The sequence below is a fragment of the Bos javanicus genome, chromosome 22 (assembly GCF_032452875.1).
Source record: "Bos javanicus breed banteng chromosome 22, ARS-OSU_banteng_1.0, whole genome shotgun sequence".
Classification (NCBI taxonomy): Eukaryota; Metazoa; Chordata; class Mammalia; order Artiodactyla; family Bovidae; genus Bos; species Bos javanicus.
In genome coordinates, this window is record NC_083889.1 from 27,148,977 (window position 1) to 27,171,364 (window position 22,388).

The 22,388-nt window shown below is 38.7% G+C and overlaps 1 protein-coding gene across 3 annotated transcripts in view; it reads left to right on the forward strand.

The window, feature by feature from the left end:
* CNTN3 (contactin 3) overlaps positions 1–22,388 on the forward strand; it is a 400,496-nt gene that overhangs the window by 92,342 nt on the left and 285,766 nt on the right. For all 3 annotated transcript variants that reach the window (XM_061396391.1, XM_061396393.1, XM_061396392.1), the window contains exon 2: positions 12,279–12,413. In XM_061396391.1, the coding sequence (XP_061252375.1) occupies positions 12,359–12,413 (55 nt within the window). In that variant the 5' untranslated portion in view covers positions 12,279–12,358. The remainder of the gene's footprint in view (positions 1–12,278; positions 12,414–22,388) is intronic.

Consider the following 22,388-nt stretch of genomic DNA (forward strand, 5'->3'; position numbering starts at 1 on the left):
GCCCACTGCTCTCTGGATTTTCTGTGAGCCATTTCTCTCACTCCCATGAATCTAATCAATGGTGTTAGATTTTGCTAATCCTGTTCACTTCCCCATACTCATCTCCTTCCTTTCCTCCTAGATAAGCCCTCACTTTCCTTTTAAGAATGACCTCAGATGCCACCAATACTGTGAAGTTTTCCCATTTTCTAACCCCCATTCCTACTTCTTATCTACAGCTATATCTAAAGAAATTCGGCCCATGAGCTGTGACCCTCAGACAACTTTGTTGTCTCTCTTTGTGCTCTTAGAGTCTCTCTGTGGATTTCTTTTCTTAGTTCCTGGCTTGCCCCTGGAATAAAACCCAGGCAGCCCTGTCCACTCCATTTTTGCTGATGCTTTCTATATCTGACATCATTTAAATTAAAAAACTGTAATATTCTTGTCCTGTATAATCATTACAACTTAGAACTTCCCTTAAAGATAAGACAAATCTCCCTCCCCAGTGCTTCACTGCTGGAGAGGGGAAGTCTGCAATCAGAGAAAGAATGTTTTGGCCTCTTTTCTCACCTAATAGGTCTACACCTTCTTCCCCTAACTTGTTTCCAGTTCTGCTTCAGTTCAGTTCAGTTCAGTCGCTCAGTTGTGTCCGACTCTTTGCGACCCCATGAATCGCAGCACGCCAGGCCTCCCTGTCCATCACCAACTCCCGGAGTTCACTCAAACTCATGTCCATTGAGTCAGTGATGCCATCCAGCCATCTCATCCTCTGTCATCCCCTTCTCCTCCTGCCCCCAATCCCTCCCAGCATCAGAGTCTTTTCCAATGAGTCAACTCTTCACATGAGGTGGCCAAAGTACTGGAGTTTCAGCTTTAGCATCATTCCTTCCAAAGAACACCCAGGGCTGATCTCCTTTAGAATGGACTGGTTGGATCTCCTTGCAGTCCAAGGGACTCTCGGGAGTCTTCTCCAACACCACAGTTGAAAAGCATCAATTCTTCAACGCTCAGCTTTCTTCACAGTCCAACTCTCACACCCATACATGACCACTGGAAAAACCATAGCCTTGACTAGACGGACCTTTGTTGGCAAAGTAATGTCTCTGCTTTTGAATACGCTGTCTAGGTTGGTCATAACTTTCCTTCCAAGGAGTAAGCGTCTTTTAATTTTGTGGCTGCAGTCACCATCTGCAGTGATTTTGGACCCCCACAAAATAAAGTCTGACACTGTTTCCACTGTTTCCCCATCTATTTTCCATGAAGTGATGGGACCAGATCTACTTACTGTGTTACAAAAGAAGAGAAGGGAAACTGCACCTTTAACCTGATTGATTCCATTGTTGTGAGTTAGGATCATGATCAAGCACTAACCAGGAATGTAGAACTGGTGTTTTCTTTCAGTGGTTCTTTCCTTAGATGCCCTGGCTTCCCTCTGGAAGGTTTTCCCGTACCCCTCCCCACCAAACCACAGTGGTTCTCTTGCCTGGATGATTGACAGCTTGTCCCCCCTAGGCACTCCCAGGTGTGGGGGGTGTGTCTGGCTCACAGAACACACCATGCATTCCGTGCCCTTAATGTCTCTGAGGACCCCTCTCTTCATAATTGCAATCTTCTCTTAGCCTAGTCTTTTTCCTTAGTGTGGTGCTATACCCGTGCATCCCTCAAAATGCAGCTCGCTGTGGTCTCCTTAGAGCATGTCCCCCCTCAGCAGGTTTAGAGGAATACCCTCCTTTTCCCCTGAATCAGTGGAACTCACAGGATTTCTCTCCGAAGGAGCTTTTTTTCAAATCCTCTACTCAATCTCCAAGCACCTCTGATGTGAGCGAGGGTCTCCAAGGCAGACAGATGGTTTTGCAGCATTTCCTTTGAAAATTTGTTCCTCCTTATGTTCTGGCACCTCTCTTACCTTTAGGGTATAACACCTGCTGTGTCTTGGCGACTGGAGAAGAAACTTCCCATTAACATCCTGTTACATACAGGCCTCTCTCCTCTGGTTTAGAAGTTTGTGTTAAAATATTTCTGGGTCAGTTTGCTTCTTGAGACTGTAAGTACCTGGAGGTCAAAGACGATGATTTATTTTAAAATACTCTGTCTGTGCCTGTAATTGACATGCTGTAAGCATTCAGTGAATGTGAGGTTTTTCACCAAGATTATTCTCCATTCAAAATTGCAAGATAAAAAAAAAATAGAATGGCCTTGCCAGAATTGGACTGCCCATGAGTACTGCTTCATCTGGGCCAGAAAGTACTTTTTAAGCCCCTCGCATCCTCTTGACCCCTTTCTCCTCAGTCCCCACAGAAGAATTATTTACATATTTTGGAACCTATTGTGATGTTAAAGGAGGATTTTTTCCCCTGTTCAAAATGTTTGGAAGTGTTTTGAGAAATCAATATGTGGACATTGTATAAAATTTAAAATATATGTAGAATGGCGAGAGAAAAGGATTTTGTCTGTTTTCTGTTCTGAAGTGCACAGTCCTCCTCCCCAGCGACAACTGTTTCCTCCAGTCCTCAAATATTCTTTCGAACTGTTCTTTGTTTTTGTGAATGTATATAGGTATATATATTTGTCTCCATAAAAAAGGCATGGTACTTAACACACTTTGTGTTGAATCTTGTGTTTGTGGCTTCGTGTGTCTTTGAGATTTCTTGGTTTAATCTCAAATAGAGTTGCTGAATTCTTTTTGATTCTTTGCTGCAATAGGGATGATTCGTGATTACAGTGTGTATACTTGAAATCAAGCAGAAGGATTATTCATTTAAACTGTCCAGTACTTTCCCTTTATAAAAGAAGTTTAATTTGTTAAAATGTAATTAAATTAACAGTCCTGGGTGTTCTTTGGTAGGACTGATATTGAAGCTGAAACTCCAATACTTTGGTCGCCTGATGTGAAGAGCTGACTCATTTGAAAAGACCCTGATGCTGGGAAAGATTGAGGGCAGGAGGAGAAGGGGACAACAGAGGATGAGATGGTTGGATGGCATCACCGACTCAGTGGACATGGATTTGGATGGACTCCAGAAGTTGGTGATAGACAGGGAGGCCTGGTGTGCTGTGATTCATGGGGTCGCAAAGAGTCGGACACAACTGAGCGACTGAACTGAATGAAATTAAATGAAATTTAATGTATTATCAGTTATCACACTAGTTTCAACTTCCAACCATATTAATAGGAACTTTTAAAGGTATATAAAAGATTAGGTTGTACTTTATGTTTCCCTGTCAAACTGATTGCTTAAATATTCCATTTGCTACATATTCAGTGAAAAAATTGAACATATAAAGGGTCTGTCTTCATTTATCTTGGGTAAATGTCTTAACCCATGTTTGTCTTTCTTTCTTTACCTGAAAAATGGGGTTAGTAATAAAATGAGCCTCATGGATTGTTGTGAGGATGAAGTGAGTTAACTTATGAAACAATATCTGGCAAATTACAAACAATAAAACACAGTGATTATTCTATTACAATTCATTTTCCTTCCTGATATTTGGAAAATCATTTGCATCATGTGATTATTAAACTATTTTAAAATTCTAAATAAATATATAGTGGCAATGAATGTTGTGGTATAGACTTAAGAAGGATCTGTTGCTCCTCATCACCATGTCATGAGGTCTGCAGTAATTGCCCATCCAGTAAGAAGTGAAGAAAACTCATGCAGTATTTATAATTACAGAAATTTGTCTTTCTTCATTTTGTTTCTTGTTTAATTTGGAAATTGTCAAGGATAAGTATTTGCTTGTTATTTAGTTTTCCTGTTACCATTAAATGAGGTAGGACCCGGAAGTCTAAGGCTCTTTCTTAGGGCAAGGTTATCTTCACTGCAAGAATTAAATTTAAAAAAAGTCCCCAAAAGAGCACATTCACTCTGATTACCTTGGAAGAACATGAGTGTGCCAGCCTTTTTCAGGGATGAAGATTCCATTAGAAGATGCTGTAACTTTATTGAAACTTGGGCTTGCTCCATAACACAATAGTCTTCAAGGGTCATTGTTGCATGCCAGCCCTGATTGGAGAGATGTTTGTAAAACACTGTGCCTTGGAAATGGCCACATTATTTTGAGACTTATAGTAAAGCCAAAAACTGAACTAAACCCTCTGGTAGATATACATAGGAGTATCAACATTGTGTCTAATATTTTGAAGCAGAAAATAGCTTGGCATGATTTGCTGGCTGTGTCCTCTTTAGCTTGCATTTGGGTGAAATTAGTGTAACCAACTGAAAAATGGAATTGTAATTTTTTTTTTCCTGTGGTGGTGTCAATGAAACTGTCTTTGAGTTAAGGATAGAGAGATCTCTTGAGTTGCCAGACAACTCTCTTGAGTTGCCAAAGAAGACCTCTTTGAGGACAAAGTAAAAAGAGGCTCTGAAATCAACATAAGGTGTCTCAGAGTGTTCTGGTAGTATTTTTATATAGCTGATTAATCTACTGCAGTGTGCACAAAAAGAGCTCTGATTCGCTACTGCCTGTGTACACTGATTGCTAAAAGATCAAACAAAAAAAATTAACTGGATGTGAGAAATAAGATGCCTCTCTCCATCCCAAAGACTTTCATGATTTCAGCTTGTCAAGCTTTTCAACAGTGGCCTTTTCAAAAGCATTTATTTTTTTAACATTTTTTTTCTTTCCAACATTCATGTTTTATATTAACCTCCATTTTGATTTATTTTTCATTGATTGCTGCATGAAAAAAGAAAGAAGAAATTAATCTGCAAAAAACATACACACACGTACACATGTACACACTCACACCCCACCTCTATGTAATAAATATAAACATGTAAAGGTATACACAACACACACAGACATGTAACATCAATGTAAAAGAAAAAAATTCCAGTGTAATAAAACAGAATGTGTATGAAACAAAAGTTATCTTATGTCAGTCTATCTGTATTTGGAAGAGAGTTAAGTGGGTCCATAGATTTGATTTATTTCTCAAAAGGTACCTTAACCTACATAAGGTAATGAATCACTGTTTTTTGCAGATTGTAGTCTAGTTGGAGAGAAAAGCCATAGTCTCTCTAACTATGATGGAAGGTGTTGAAAATGTTAAGGGTCAGGGAAGGATGTTAAAGGTCTGTAAGTGTTCTTAAGAACAGGAGGGGCCTTGCAGCTGTCATTTGCCTTATTTGCTGATTTTGCTCCTGTAAGCATAGAACTGTTGGTGTGAAGATAACATCAAGCTTGGCTCATATTCCCCCCACTTCTTAGCTGCTGGACACCTAGAAATTGTAGGGAGAATATATGTGGAATTGTCAAGAATCTTGGACTTGGAGCCCAATGTTCATGTAAATTTAATCCTCTGCTTGTTCAGTTTCAGCAGGAAAGAGGTTGAGCATGCAGAGTAGATCAACTACATTTTTGGAAAATGTAGAGATCATGAATGAATGAATGATTATGAATGAAAACCAAGTGGTGTATGAAGCCTGATTTCTGAACTGGCATGATATGCAATCTTATCAAGTAGTAAACTCATTTATTAGCTGACTACTGTGGTCGTATGTTGCATTCCACAATGGTGAGGTAATTTCTCTATAAGACTCAAAATACAACACCATATTCATCAGACTTTTATGTATTAATGATTAAACATTTTGATCTGCTAAACATCTGTAATCTGCTCAAGGTTTTTTGTGGGGGGCTTTCGATATGGGTTGGAAATAATGTATATTCATGAATAGATTTTGTTTCTTGAATATCAGAGTTGGAGGTGATTTTTTTTAGATGTGAGAAATGTGTTAAGCAATGTTTCTCAACAAAATTGCTATAAGGTTTGTCTCTTTGAAGAGGAGAATAATCGTTAGATGTCTATTCAGTTAAGTTCAGTTCAGTCACTCAGTCGTGTCCAACTCTTTGCGACCCCATGAATCGAAGCACCCCAGGCCTCCCTGTCCATCACCAACTCCCAGAGTTCACTCAGACTCACATCCATCGACTCAGTGATGCCATCCAGCCATCTCATCCTCTGTCGTCCCCTTCTCCTCCTGCCCTCAATCCCTCCCAGCATCAGAGTCTTTTCCAATGAGTCAACTCTTCACATGAGGTGGCCAAAGGACTGGAGTTTCAGCTTTAGCATCATTCCTTCCAAAGAAATCCCAGGGCTGATCTCCTTCAGAATGGACTGGTTGGATCTCCTTGCAGTCCAAGGGACTCTCAAGAGTCTTCTCCAACACCACAGTTCAAAAGCACCAACTCTTCGGTGCTAAGCCTTCTTCACAGTCCAACTCTCACATCCATACATGACCACTGGAAAAACCATAGCCTTGACTAGATGAACCTTTGTTGGCAAAGTAATGTCTCTGCTTTTGAATATGCTATCTAGGTTGGTCACAACTTTCCTTCCAAGGAGTAAGCGCCTTTTAATTTCATGGCTGCAGTCACCATCTGCAGTGATTTTGGACCCCCCAAAAATAAAGTCTGACACTGTTTCCACTGTTTCCCCATCTATTTCCCATGAAGTGATGGGACCGGATACCATGATCTTCGTTTTCTGAATGTTGAACTTTAAGCCAACTTTTTCACTCTCCACTTTCACTTTCATCAAGAGGCTTTTGAGTTCCTCTTCACTTTCTGCCATAAGGGTGGTGTCATCTGCATATCTGAGGTTATTGATATTTCTCCCGGCAATCTTGATTCCAGCTTGTGTTTCTTCCAGTCCAGCGTTTCTCATGGTATACTCTGCATATAAGGTAAATAAGCAGGGTGACAATATACAGCCTTGACATACTCCTTTTCCTATTTGGAACCAGTCTGTTGTTCCATGTCCAGTTCTAACTGTCGATTCCTGACCTGCATACAGATTTCTCAAGAGGCAGATCAGGTGTTCTGGTTACTCTGATAGAAATGGAGTCAAGTCATTCTCACACCAAAACTTTCCACTGCATGAAGAAACTTAACTGAGAATTTGTTAAGACTGCATTCAAACTTGTGTGTATGCATTTAATATTATCAAATATGTATCAGTATTTCATGATCCACAAGCTTAGTAGCAATTTTGTAAAGTGTATGACTAAAGTCACCAATGGTCTCTTCCTTTAGAGCATTCAGGAACAACTATTTTGGGCATTTTTGGTTTTTAAGTCCAAGGTCTAGTATTTTTAACTCAGCTGACATTAAGCATAGATAGTGCCATTGTTAATATGTATGAATTTGGGGGGCTTTTTAAAGACCACCATGAGAAACGTGCTATGAATATATTAAGCTTTAGCTGCCAGATGCAAATGTCTACTAACAGAGAAAATTCTAAAGGGTATCTATTTTTTTTCCTTGATTTAAAACATTTCTGTGACTAGTAGAATGTTTTTATTGTAGCAGATGACATTTTGATTTGTATTTGTCTTGCTTTATTTGCTTCCTTTGTGTTTATTTTGGCATGGTGATTTCAGAAAGGGAATGAGCTTTTGTATGACCCTTCTCTCTGTGACAATACTTGGCAGCACTGACAAGTCAGGTCATGATTGTATTAATTACCTTCATTATTTATAAAGTCAGTACCCCACTTTAGCAGTGATTAAAAATGAGCAGCATAATTTTTAAAAATAATATTCTTGAATGAGGTTTCTTTTTATCCTCAACTTTATACAGTATGTGCCTATGTATGTATGTGAGCATATGTAAGAATAATGGAATATACTTATTTCTTCTCTTAAATCAGATAGTTTGGTTAGTGTGGTCCAGTTTCTGATTGCTATGAATTTGCAAGAATGAAATTGGTGTCTTGCAAAATGTATTGTCTTCTTACCCTTTTAAGCCTGATACAGATTATAATATGTCTGATTCAAATGTTCATTATAAATCTGATCATGTTAGCTCCTGGTTAAAATTGTGTCTTGTATTCTAAGAGCGTTATCTTGATACTAATATTCTTAGCCAGACACAGAAGCTTGACCCTTATTATATATCTGCTGTCTCATTTCACCCCACAGTGAACTTGGCCATCTGCATTCCATCTCATCAGTCTTCTTTCTGTTCTTACAACAAGTCATGAACACTGAAGCCACGGGGCCTTTGCATATTCTATCCTTTACAATGAGAGTTGATTGCCAGAGCGTTTAACCAGCAATAGGGCATGGCCACTGACCAATTGAGAGAGAAACGGACTAAAGCAGGATTCTGGAAGCCCCTTGCTCAGCCAGTCATTAGTTTTTTAGGTGATGCATCTCGGTTTGTGGGCTGGAGTCCTGGTCCAGCCTGGGAGGCAAGGTGATAGTTGATGGGAAAAGGTCCAGACAATGGCTACTCACCAGCCTACTTACCAACTGAAGGCCATACTAAGTCTTTTGTGTATACCTGGAAAATTTCTTTCTGTCTTCACCTTGCAACACATACACAATCTGAGTATATCATATCATGTTTTCTTTTCTTCCATTTTCTGTTCACTTCAGAGGAGCTTCCCCTGACCTTCCTGATGAAGGTTATTCTCACTGAGGTTTTCATTAGAAACTCCTGTCTCTTCACATTGTACCTTTCACATTATCTCTCACAGTGGTCAGTTTACAAATAAACTTTATAAGTAATTGAATCATATGTCACTCCCGTTAGTTTGTATAATCCAGGAGGGCAGGGGTCATCAGTTAACTGACAGTCCCATTTCCACCTTCCTCCAGAATTGAAATTTCAACACCTAATAGGAGGTAAATATTATTGAATGAATGCTCAAAAAGACTTTAGAACTTCTTTGAGCATGTTTATGTTTTGCAAATGCAGCTGATATGCATGTTACTTGTGGGATGCATTGTTGAGTAGATTACGTTTTTTTTTTAAGTGGCCATATTCTTAATGCCTTCTTGCACAATTTTCTGAAATAAATTTTTAAGTAGTGGTGGGTGTATCCCATGCTGTTATTTTTCTTTCCAGTAGAAATGCTTCTCACTCACTTGATGTCCAGTGAAATGATTTAATCTTCAGAGCTGATTTATTCATTTTCCTTAAAGCTCAGCAAGAAAAATTACTTAAAAGCCTACAATAATGTACAGGGTGTTGGGAACACTGGAACAGCCAGTGGTGGATAATCTGTGGTCCTACCTTCAGAGACACTTCAGTTTAGTAATTTTCTCTTTATCCCATTTATAAGCATTTATAATATTTGTTTTCCAGTTGCTGTATTAGCATGTAGACCATATATTTTGCTCTCTGTAGACCATAGAGCAAAGCTTCATATTTATTTGGATGCATTTTAATGATTGTGATAATGTTTCCACAGGATCTTCTGCTAAAATTTATCCTTGTTTTTTTCTCGAAAATTCCAACAACTTGTTCTTTTTAAGTCTACTTTTTTGTTATTAACAAATTCTTTCTAAGTACATTTAATGTGTAAGCTGGGTAGCTTTAACTTCTCAAAGAACGAAGTATTATTTCAATCATTGTTACATTTCTCAAGGCTTTCCTGTGTGTGAGACTTAACCATTGTCCCCAGACTTTAATATTCCTTGCAACTGTTCCTTAACTTTTTATGAAGGTTTGACATTTCATGTATCATATTATTGCATTTAATGTTTCCAATGCCTTTTATGAATAACTGTCATTGTATTTATTTGAAATGTAATTGTTTTTCGATTTTCTACTGTGTATATACTTGTATAGTGCAGAAATTGTGAGAAGAGTGACATACACACTATGCTATCCTCACATGCATGATTGTTGTTGTTCAGTCATTCAGTTGTGTCCAACTCTTTGCAGCCCCGTTGACTGCAGCACACCAGGCTTCCCTATCTGTCACCATCACTTGGAGCTTGCCCAAACTTATGTCCATTGATCAGTGAGGCCATCCAACCATCTCGTCCTCTGTCATCTGCTTCTCCTCCTGCCTTCAGTCTTTCCCAGCATCGGGGTCTTTTCTGATGAGTCGGCTCTTCACATTAAGTGTGCAAAGTATTGGAGCTTTAGTTTCAGCATTAGCCCTTCCAATGAATATTCAGCATTGATTTCCTTTAGGATTGACTGGTTTCATCTCCTTGCAGTCCATAGGACTCATGCAAGGCTGTCATATTTAAGTGTATTGTAGAATCATTAAAGTAATTATTCATGTTAATGGCTGGAAATAAATACAGGGACTTCCCTGGTGGTCCAGTGGCTAAGACTCTGTGCTCCCAATGCAGGAGGCCTGGGTTCAGTCCCTGGTCAGGGAACTAGATTCCACATTTCAGAACGAAAGATCTTACAAGCTGCAGCTAAGACCCAGCACAGTCAAATAAGTAAATAAGATACTAAAAAAAAAAAAATTAAATATCTTACTGATTGAGCAGAAAAAATGAAGGCAGTCTAGGTAACTGAAACCCTTTGGTCCAGGTGGGGGAAATCAACCACTGGAAAGCTTTGAGAAGCAATGATTGAATGAGGTAGAATATGTGTCCTTCTTTCTATCTTAAATCATTTTATGATTTTGGGCATAAATCTCTTGGAACTGAATGCTATTGAAAATAGCTTCAAAACATCTCAGCTTCATATGCACAGTGTGACAGACACCACATGTGACTCATTCATATTCTCTTTCCTTTTTCACTTCAGTACACACATCACTTCTGCTGCTGCTGCTGCTAAGTCACTTCAGTTGTGTCCGACTCTGTGCGACCCCATAGACGGCAGCCCACCAGGCTCTGCCATCCCTGGGATTCTCCAAGCAAGAACACTGGAGTGGGTTGCCATTTCCTTCTCCAATGCATGAAAGCCTAATGCCTTTTTTGATTGGACCTAATAGCTTTTTTTTTTTTTTTCTTCTAGAGCCATTTTGCTACCCCTTTGAGAGGCTAGAAATGCTGGCTCATTAATACTCCCTGAAAACAGCCTCCGAACAGTGACTCCTGGGAGCTGGTATAAAAATACCTCAGCTCCCTTGCCCCTTGGCAAGAATAACTGGACAACTCAAGTGTACCTCTGTCATTACTCTGAGGCATATGTACTATACAAGCTGGACTTCAGAGTTTCCCCAGAAGGAATAACCTCTGCTTAGCTCTCACATCTTGGCCTTTATTGGCTGTCTTCCTTTCTCTTTCACTTCTCCATGTCCCGACTGATTGTATTGTTCACCTCTCATGTAAACTGCTTGCACTTCAATTTGTTTTGCAGTGTCTGCACTAAGGGGAACCTTAATAGTGAAAAATGGTCACAGATCCCATGATGGTGTAAGCTGTCAACCTGCAGTTCTTAGAGGAGTAGTTCTCAATTGTATTTCCATCTATCTCAGATTCCCATAGGCCAAGTCAAAGTTATGCCCAAATCTCAGAATTCTGGCTGCAGTTCTACCTCTGCCTCCCCCCAAAATTGTATTGTAAGTGAACAAGAGCAACATCATATAGCAGTAACTGATTTAATAACTTGTTTTAAGTATGTAAGTTGCAATTATTATTTGGGACACACTTAATTCTAATGGAATACATCACATGTCATGGCAAGATCCTGTAGTTTAGCACTACTGAGATTGCTCTCCTTTCTTAGCAACAACTAAGATAGCCCAATCCATAGCAGCTGCTGACTGAAAGTTATACACATTCTCTGCTAAAACAGCTGACATTAGAGTCATTAATTCTCCTGTGTGGAACCAGTTGAGTTTCAGCAATCGAAAAGTGATTCTCTGATTTTATGCGTGTGTGCATCTAACCTACTTGATCGTTAACCGTGCAGTTGAGGTAGTTTCAGATGGCCACCAAAAATGACACAGGATATTCACATAATTATCTACTCTTAGCCAGCACATTCAAGTTTATGAAAATTCAAGAAAGCAAAATATAAGGTCGTTCCATGTGCAAGATTATCTGACTGAACAATTTTCATTGTTAGCATTTTTATCTGTTTTATGAAGCATAAGTAATTGAGGGCTTTCTACAGGTGTTCCTGAAAAAAAGGCTTAGGATGAATGTTGACAATGTTATTTATATGTCTTATGAAGGATTAAGAGACTATGAAAAGCATTGCTTCAAGATATCTACTGATTTGACTCCTTTAGTTTAACCAAAATTATTATCATGAAAGAAAATGAGAAAAGCTTTAATTTCAAGGCTGTATTTTATTTGTTATGATTACTATCAAGCAAAGTTTTAATATTTAATATTTTAGTTTTGTTGGACATTTCTAATTTTGTGAAGCTTCCTCCGTATGCCTATCAGTTACATAAAGAGTTTTTTAAGCATCTATATACCATACATCTTTATTTGCCTCAAAAAGATTCATTTCATTTGGGGATTTTGGGTGCTGTTTTGGGTGTTGTGAATGGTACAGTTTTATGAGAAGAAGAAAATCTACGTTTTAAAGCAATTCATTTTTTTAAAGTCTGACTTCTTTGTATATATATTTTACAGATTAAAGGATTTACCTGAAGACTAAACATTGTATTCATCAGAAACTGGACAAGAGTTACTCTTGCTTTTCGAAGTTAAAGATGTTGTTGTCATGGAAGCATTTGATCTTCCTCTCATTCATTGGCTGCCTAGAAGGTAATAATAAACTGTATTTTTTAAGTTGAAGTTAGAACTATGCTTGAGTCACATGTTAAATAATTTTTAAATGTTGAATAGTACTCCACAAATCTTTTTTTTCCCAGAAAGAAAATACTACTTTTCTGATAAATGGAGTCTTGTTTTGCTTCCTAATTTTTGCAAGCTATTTTACTTTCATCACAAATATAGTGTCACTTACTGAAACAGATCTAGTTTAGTGCTATGAATATAACAACCAGAACTTGAGAAGAGTAGTGTATGACATTTTTTCCAAAAAGTCTAAATTTTGTAAACTTTAGTATAAAGGAAGAATATAGATTTTAAGGAATTTCAGTATTTTCATGTCTAATCTTAAAAGCAATACAGTTTTTCTTCTACCAAATAACTTTTTTAAGGGAGTAAAAATAAAGATAGAATTTTAATTTTTTAAACTATGAAAATTTGTAGCTTGAAACAAAACAAAAAAGGGAAAGATTCTCCTATATCCACCATACAAAAGCAACTCTTAAAATGTGTTTCATTTTGTTCGTTTTGTTTCATTTTCTGAAACAGTAGAGGAGTAAAGACAAAGATTGCTTTAAATGAAGTAATATATGTACAAGGATTAATTTTTTTTTTTTTTGCTTTTTCATCTTATTACTTTATTTCTTTTTATTATAAAATTTCTCCGGTACATAAGCAGTTGAAAGAATGGTACGATGAATACCCACATACACACCGTTTTATTGCATCTTTAACTGTACTTATTCTATCTATATGCACATGTATATGCATTTTCCATTTATTGGTAGATTGACTACACCACTTGAAAGTAGGTTACAGAAGTTTTCACCTCTCACCCACAAAATTTAAGCATCTGTCTCCTGAGAAGATGACCTATTTTCTAGATGAACAAGTTCTTTTTGATACTTAAGGAAAGTAGACAAAAAAAGTGGCCTGTCATTTTTCTTTTCTAAGAGGAGGAAATTGGTGTGGAATGAGGCCAAATGCAGTGTCAGGTAAAACATATGTCACTTGAAGACATGTTTATATTGGAGTAGACTTCTGAGCCCTTATGTCAAATTTTAAACATTCTTAAAATATTTAAATGATACTTAAACCTCCAACTTTTAAAATAAACTTTTTTTTTAAGCAGGTTTTTCCCTGATGCCTCAGTTTTGTTCTCTAAAAGATTTTCTTTGCTACTAACCTAGCAGTGAGCGAAAAAGGAATAATTATTTTAAATTTTTACTATTTTAAATAGTCTTTGGAGACGATCCACACAGATATGAAAGCAATTTTTTCTTGCACTGTTTCCTTCATTTTAAAAAATTTAACATTTGAGTTCTGTTGTTAAAGGAGAAAAATGAAAGGAAATATACTTCAGCAGTATTATTATTCACAATGTCAACTTTCATAGAAACAACCTTGAAATTTTACAGTTACTTGGAAGCGGGTAGATATACTTAGAAAGTAGAAATATAGCTAAAGGAAGTGCGATTAGTGTGTCAAAGGTTTAAAATTTTAAATTGTAATTTGGCACTGTGTACAAACTGTATTGCTTGCTTTCAGTAACTTAGAAATGTTTTATACTTATGATACTGCTTTTTATAGAGAAAGCAGTAAAAGCAGTATTCATTTATAAAATATTAAGACATTATTTAAAAAGTTTTAAAGGAACACTTGATTTTCTAGGTATGTTAAAAAACTATAAAAGTTGGTAAAGGAGAATTGGATTAATACATGGTAAATTATATAGAGAGCATTACTTACAGAATTGGTAATCTTTACAATTATGGTATGGAGAATAATTTGTCTCTGACCACTTTTCTGAAGAGTATTGATTGCATTACAGTTCTTTATATACTCAATATTGGTACTCTTTTTGCATTTATATAAAATTTAGACAAAAAAGCTAGCTTGTGAGTATGATATTCTGTTAACCAATATTGGGTCACTTTTTAAATATTAAATTTAAAATCTGTTCCTGATGTAGTAGGTATCTATAAATAAATACCAAGTAAAGACATATTATGTGAATTCACTACCTAGAGTTTATCCTAAGACATTAACTCAATAAATAGAGCAAATGCTTGATAATTTTGACTTTCTGTTTTTTCATATCTAAGCTTTCTGTTATCCATTATTTTGTGCATTTTAAAAATGATTTCCTTCTATTGTTTTGTCTCTGCATATTTCTCTCTGCAGCAAAGAGGCAAATTGCAATTTTGAGCTGGCAGTTTTTCCTAAGATGAACATGAGCATTTTTTCCTCAAAAAAACCAGGCTGCATTCATTCTTTAAAAAATATTTATTAAGCATGTATTATATGTTGTACATTGTTTCCAGTGAAGAAAAGGGACAGAGATCTGTGTCATGTAGGGTTTATATATACTCAGGTTGTGGTAGAGAATCACACTGAGTTAGTAGATGATGGCGCTATGAAGAAAAATAAGCCACATAACATGAAAGTTTGGGGGGCTGGGACGTGAGTTACCACTTTAAATGAGGTCTTCAGATTCATCCTCATAGAGAAGGTGATGTGTGGCACAAAGACTTAGCAGTGAACGAGTTGACCTTGTGGGTATTTAGGGAAGAGAGCTTCAGGCAAAGTCAGCAATCCATGCAAGTGTTTAATACATGACATGCTGATTATTTCTTGAAATAGCAGGAAAGTTAGCCTGGTTAGATATGGAAGAGTTATGGAAAAGAAGTAGTAGGTGAAAGTCAAGAAGTAATGTGGAGATGGATGCAGCAGAACATGAAGGCATTGTGTATCACTGAAAATATTTACTGCTCTTGCTTTGACTGCCCTCAGGAGCCATAGTGTGATTTGATCAGAGCAGTGATGTAATTTTGTGTGTCTTTTTTTTTTAAGGACCTGGCGGGATGTTGTGTTGCGGATTGATTGTAGAGATAAAGGGGAGTAAGCAGAGGCCCCAGTAGGAAGTTAATGCTGTAATCAGGGAAGGGATGTTGGTAGCTGACTTCAGGGCGGTAGCAGGGGTTGTTGATGTTCAGTAGTTAAGCTGTGTCTGACTCTTTGTGACCCCATGGACTACAGCATGCCAGGCAAGCTTCCCTGTCATTCACTGTCTCCTGGAGTTTGCTCACACTCACGTCCATTGAATCGGTGATGCCATTCAACCATCTCATCCTCTGTCACTTCCTTCTCCTGCCCTCAATCTTTGCCAGCCATCAGGCCTTGACTCTTCTCATCAGGTGGCTAAAATATCAGGGTGGTAGTCAGATTTTGGATAAATTTTGAATATATACTCATGAGGATTTGTGGATGGGATGTATGTGGGATATGAGAAAAAAGAAAGGCTTGAAGATAACCTCAAGGCTCAAGTGTCACCTTGAGCGTCCACTTGAAGAGGTGTACCTTGTGAATGAAATGAAGAACCGGCAGAAGACAGGGATGAGTTTTCCAAACTGAAGGTCATTACGAAGTAAGGGATTAAAAGATCGATTCTTTGGATCATGTCAAGCATTTTCATTAGAAAATAAAATAACCTTAAAGTATAATGTATCAGCATTCACTGTCCATTTAGTAAATATAGTCTGCTGAGCACTTCTAGGCATTTGGGATATACCTGTGAACAAAACAATGTCCCAGTCCTCCTAGAGCTGTCCTTTTAATATATGTGAATTGAGTCTTGATCTTACACATGTTTCTTACTGAGTTGCTATGAAAAAAGTTGAGAACTATGTAGAAAACAGAGATTTAGAGATAAGAACCCTCCAGAAGTCTAAGAAACCAGAAAAAGAAGTAACACGCAGATGAGGAAAATAATAGTGAAGACTTCAAAATTAGTAATACTAACAGTACTCATTAATGGATACTTAGGCACTATGATAATACACTGGAAGTGAGAAATAGATTTAAGGGCCTAGACCTTATAGATAGAGTGCCTGCTGAACTATGGAATGAGGTTCGTGGCATTGTACAAGAGACAGGGATCAAGACCATCCCCATGGAAAAGAAATGCAAAAAAGCAAAATGGCTGTCTGGGGAGGCCTGACAAATAGCTGTGAAAAGAAGAGAAGCAAAAAGCAAAGGAGAAAAGGAAAGATATAAACATCTGAATGCAGAGTTCCAAAGAATAACTAGGAAAGATAAGAAAGCCTTCCTGAGCAGTACTCTTGCCTGGAAAATTCCATGGACGGAGGAGCCTGGTAGGCTGCAGTCCATGGGGTCACTAAGAGTCGGGCACGACTGAGCGACTTCACTTTCACTTTTCACTTTCATGCATTGGAGAAGGCAATGGCAACCCAGTCCAGTACTCTTGCCTGGAGAATCCCAGGGACAGAAGAGCCTGGTGGGCTGCCGTCTATGAGGCTGCACAGAGTCAGACACGACTGAAGCAACTTAGCAGCAGTAGCAGCAGCAGCAGCTTTCTTGTAGTGGATATTCTGTTGGTGTCTCCAGTATCAACTGTTTACAGCTGTCATGAAACAGCCCTGAGGCCTGGAAGAGACTAACCCCATGCAGAGCCCTACAGATAGACCTTTCTGATTTGCCCCAGTGATTGGCCTAAGCCACTGAGCTTAAGGGATTTTTTTTTTTTTTTAACACAAGATTTGATTAAATCAAGGACATTTTCTTCAAACTTTAGGAAAAGTGCTCTTTCTCCTAGTGTATCTGAATGAGGAATCCTGGCATCCTGGTTGCGTCAGGTGTCCAGCCTACAATCACCTGGGAAGCCAGCCTGAGGGCAGAGCTGACTCTGCATTCAGATCAGAGAAATCAGAAGACACCAGCCCCTTGATGAATTCATGTTGATATGCCCCCTCTGGCTTACACGTCATCCAAAGCAGAAAATGCCCCTCCTCCAGCCCCTGTGACCGGGCATAACCCTTTTGCCACAGAGCTGGAAAAAGGACCTACCTCTTCAGGACCTACCAAGGCAGTGAAGGTTGTGTCCACTCACAGGTATCCCTGAATGCATTATAACTGAGAAAAGACTTCAGCTTTATGAGAAGATTTATATCATCTAGATTAAATCATTTTTTTAAATTGTTGGTATTATAATTGAGGCTAAAATGTGTGATCACTGGGCATGAGCCTTGGCTTCCTTTACAGTATAGATTTAATAATGGACAGCATGTACAAAGAAAATACACAGGTTTGGGCTGCATTTGCACATCATAAACTCTGCGTGTTTTAAGGCCGATAGTTTGTGTGCAAATACAAAACAAATTGAGCTTATTGGCAAGCATCTTAGAGTGCCCTCGATCATAGGTTCCATCCTGTTCTTTGTCATCTTAACATGAAAACTTTCTGCACTAGTCTTTCATCCAAATAGTGATTAAGGAAAGTTTTGGAAACAGAATACATATTCCAAGTTCTCTTTGAGATAATTGAGGAATATTGTTCAATTGGTTTAATAACTGCCACCCTTGAAATCATTGAGAAAATGAGTTTGTGGCATTGGATGTGGTGCTTCTAGTAAACTGTTGCCATTAACGCAAATAGCTGTCATTTTTCTGTGTGTATAATATGATGTTATATCATTGATACTGGTGAGATGGAGACGTCACTGATCTCTGCTTATAAATCTTCACGTCCTCCATGATTTCACCGGTAAACTTATTTCAAATCATTCCCTCAGTTGCACCACCCTGAATCTTGAATTGCTTTTCATTTGTACTATTTATATCTTGACAGTTTATCAGAGTATACATGTGAAAATCAGGGAGAGGAAAAGCAAGCATCATTGGTGTGTTTTCTTCCTGTAATCTTGATCTCCAAATAATGGATTTTTGTAAGCTTTGTGGTGACTAAGAAGGCTTTGGGGGGTGCTTAAAAAATAATGTATGTTGGAAATGCTGTTAGAGTTCAACAAGCACATAAGGTTAAATAAAACCCACAATTTTATTTAGCTCTTAAAATAGCTATTGTCTCAAAAGTTTCTGTTGATTAGTTCACTGACTCCTGTGAATAAAGTGCTCATTCAAACCAATTTAATTGACTATTGCCTAAATGGTAAGCAGTCTTAAAGTACTCATCACATGAAAGTGTTTTTAAGTACCCCTGTGCAAATTATGTCTTCTATGAATTGTATTAGCAGAGCTAAATGGTCTGGACTCCTGGGATGTGAGGGTGCATTCTTAAGTATTAGCTCATGAATAATGTTGAACTTTGAGTATAAGACAGTCACACGTGTATATATACATTTATACAAACCACAACAAAAGGAATCTTGATTCTAGTCAATAACACATTTTTTTTTCTTTTGCAAATACGCCTGTAAGCAAAGAGAAGGCAGGGTTTATGCTGTGATACTAAATTATACTTCCTCTTCATTGTCCTCTTTTCTCACCTTATCTCTACTCCCACTTCAGTATATGTTTACATGGACAGCTCTTGCCTTTATTGTCTCTCATCTCAACTATTGCCCTGGCCTTGCTCCTCCTCTCTGTGCCCGCTTTTCCTTCCTTTCTGCAGTGCATCTCATACGTTGCAACTAGAGTTCTCTTTTTGTGCAGCCATCCTGCAGGCATTCACGGAGTGTCTGCTCTGTGTGAGGCATTGCGATAAGTGCTTTGGAGGAGTTCAAGATGAGTCAGTCAGGTTGCATTCTGTCTGAGAGTGAAAGAAGGCACATGCAGACAATGAGAGGAGAAAAAATGCTAAGATTTTTGTTTTTCAGTCACTCAGTCATGTCCGACTCTTTGCGACCCCATGGACTGCAGCATGTCAGGCCTCCCTGTCTCCTTCACCATCTCCAGAGCTTGCTCAAACCCATGTCCATTGAATCAGTGATGCCATCCAACCATCTGGTCCTCTGTTGTCCCCTTCTCCTCCTGCCTTCAATCTTTCCCAGCATCAGGGTCTTTTCTAACGAGTCGTTGTCTTTTTGCATCAGGTGGCCAGTGTTGGAGCTTTAGTTGCAGTATCAGTCCTTCTAATGAATATTCAGGATTGATTTCCTTTAGGATTGACTGGTTTGATCTTGCAGTCCAAGGGACTCTCAAGAGTCTTCTCCAACACTGCAGTTCAAAGCATCAGTTCTTTGGCGTTCAGCCTTCTTTATGGTCCAAAACTCACATTCATACATGACTACTGGAAAAACCATAATTTTGACTATATGGACCTTTGTCGGCAAAGTAACATCTCTGCTTTTTAATATGCTGTCTAGGTTCAACATAACTGTTCTTCCAAGAAGCAAGCATCATTTAATTTTGTGGCTGTAGGTTTAGGATCCTATTTAAGAAAAGTGGGCTTCCCTGGTTTTTCAGACGGTAAAGAATCTGCCTGCATTTCAGGAGACCTGGGTTCGGTCTTTGGGTTGGGAAGACCTTCTGGAGAAGGGAATGGCTACCTACTCCAGTATTCTTGCCTGGAGAATTCCATGGACAGCGGAGCTTGGTAGGCTACAGTTCACTGGGTTGTGAAGACATGACTGTTGAAATGAATGGACAGAAAGTGTTGCCCTAGAGAGACTGGGCTGCTGAAAGGAAAATGGTGCCTGTGACATAGAGCCACTTTGAATTCAAAAAGTGTGAGGCTTAATTGGTATTAGCTTGCTTAGAATTGCCTTGATGGGCCAGCTGGCTGAGGGATCACATTGCTATTCCTAATAAAATTCTAGGCCTGGCCTCTGTATTTATCTCCTTTGCTTTCCCTCTTGAGGACTGTGAAGTGCTTTCCTGGAATAGATTGTGGACACACACCAGTGTGTATTGCTTCAAGTGACTGCTGATTCATCCCACGCATTGCTGAGTGTTGGGAATCGGGTTCTTGAGTGTGCTGTATGTATCCTCTATACTGAGCCTGTGCCATCTTGCTCATCAGTATATGAACCTGACTGGAAATGCCCACCAGTGTGGAAATCAGCCGTTTCCTCACAAATGTCAGTTGTCAGTGCCTCCGAGCTTACCTAAAAATTATGACCGTCGCTGCTTGGCTGTCCTCAGTGCTCAGCACTGTGCAGGGTATTTTACTACATGTTTCTGTAATTCTCACATCATTTTGTTGATTTGTGACTGTGCTGGGTGTTCATTGCTGCATGCACATGGGCTTGTCTCTAGCTGCGGCAAGCAGAGGTTACTCTTTTTTTTTTTTTAATTTTTTTAATTAATTTAATTTTATTTTTAAACTTTACATAATTGTATTAGTTTTGCCAAATATCAAAATGAATCCACCACAGGTATACATGTGTTCCCCATCCTGAACCCTCCTCCCTCCCCATACCATCCCTCTGGGTCGTCCCAGTGCACCAGCCCCAAGCATCCAGTATCGTGCATTGAACCTGGACTGGCATCTCGTTTCATACATGATATTTTACATGTTTCAATGCCATTCTCCCAAATCTTCCCACCCTCTCCCTCTCCCACAGAGTCCATAAGACTGTTCTATACATCAGTGTCTCTTTTGCTGTCTCGTATACAGGGTTATCGTTACCATCTTTCTAAATTCCATATATGTGTGTTAGTATACTGTATTGGTGTTTTTCCTTCTGGCTTACTTCACTCTGTATAATAGGTTCCAGTTTCATCCATCTCATTAGAACTGATTCAAATGTATTCTTTTTAATGGCTGAGTAATACTCCATTGTGTAGAGGTTACTCTTTACTTATGGTGTGCAGGCTCTCATTGCGGTGGCTTCTCTTGTGGTGGCGCACTGGCTGTAGGACCCATGGTACATGGGCTCAGTGGTTGTGGCACTTGGAGTTAGTTGCTCCATGACAGGTGGCATCTTACTGGACCAGGGATTGAACTCGTGACTTCTGCATTGGCAGGCAGATCCCATACCACTAAGCCATCAGTGAAGCCTTCTCATATATTTTCTGTCTTTCGTTTTAGCTCAGTTTGAAAACTTCTTTTTCCTTTGCTTAATATATCATTTGGATCCCATGGTAGTGAAAAAGCCTGACAGGCATCCCATGGGGATCCTTTCCTCCACTTCATCTTTTCCAGTGACACCCTCGCCCCAGTACCCTCCCTGTTTGCATACATGCATAGCTTGGTCATCAGAAAATGTCCATGCAGAGGGACCGTTTTTTCATCCATATTACTTTCGAAGGAAAATTCTCACCCAAAAACCTGCTGCATATTTTAATTGGGGAAGTGGCACGGCTGCTTGTTCCGTTTTGCCAGTGAAGCCTAAGGTACCCTGTCTATACTTCCTCCTCACCAAAGATCATAGAGATCCAATTTATCTTCACTTTTGCACGTCGCTTTCTTTGAACAGCAGTCCTCACTTTAAGTTTGAGACAGTGTCAAGAGACAGAACTCTGTGAGTAGATACGCAGCACTGTGCGCTTAGTTGCTCAGTCATGCCTGACCCCCTGCCGCCCCATGGACTGTAGCCCGCCAGGCTTCTCTGTCCTTGGAATTCTCCAGGCAAGAATACTAGAGTGAGTTGCCATTCCCTTCTCCAGGAGATCTTCCCGACCTAGGGGTCAAACCTGGGTCTCCTGCACTTCAGGCAGATTCTGTACCATCTGAGCCACCAGGCAATGCATGCAGCACTGGATGTTATTTTACAAAAAACATTTTTAAATTTAAAATTATTTAATGAGAATAGTATGTGGTAGGGAGCAATTGAATTATGGATACATCTTTACATGTATAAGTATCTGTGTGTATAATTTGAAGAAACTATAGGAGAAGATAGACATTTTATCTCTCTTTTTTTTTTTTTTGATATAGCTTTCCATAAGCTTAAAGCACTATCACATTATTGAACAACTTTTGGAGGTTTTATTTGCCAACTGTGGAGGTTTAGCTGTTTTTTTGTGGTTGGTAATTGTCCAGTGATTGCCAGTTTTCTTTTGTTTTTTTACAGAAGGGTAACTAACAATGCCCACAAGGAACACCGCATTTATTTCTTTGAAGGTTGTCAGTGAAAATGAGAAGGCAAATGACATTTGGAAATGGCTGAAATGTTAGAATTTATTTGTCCCTCAGTAGATAAATATAATTGTTCAACATCCTTTTTTATTTATTATTTCTTTTAGCTTTCAAGTGAATGGCATAATTGGA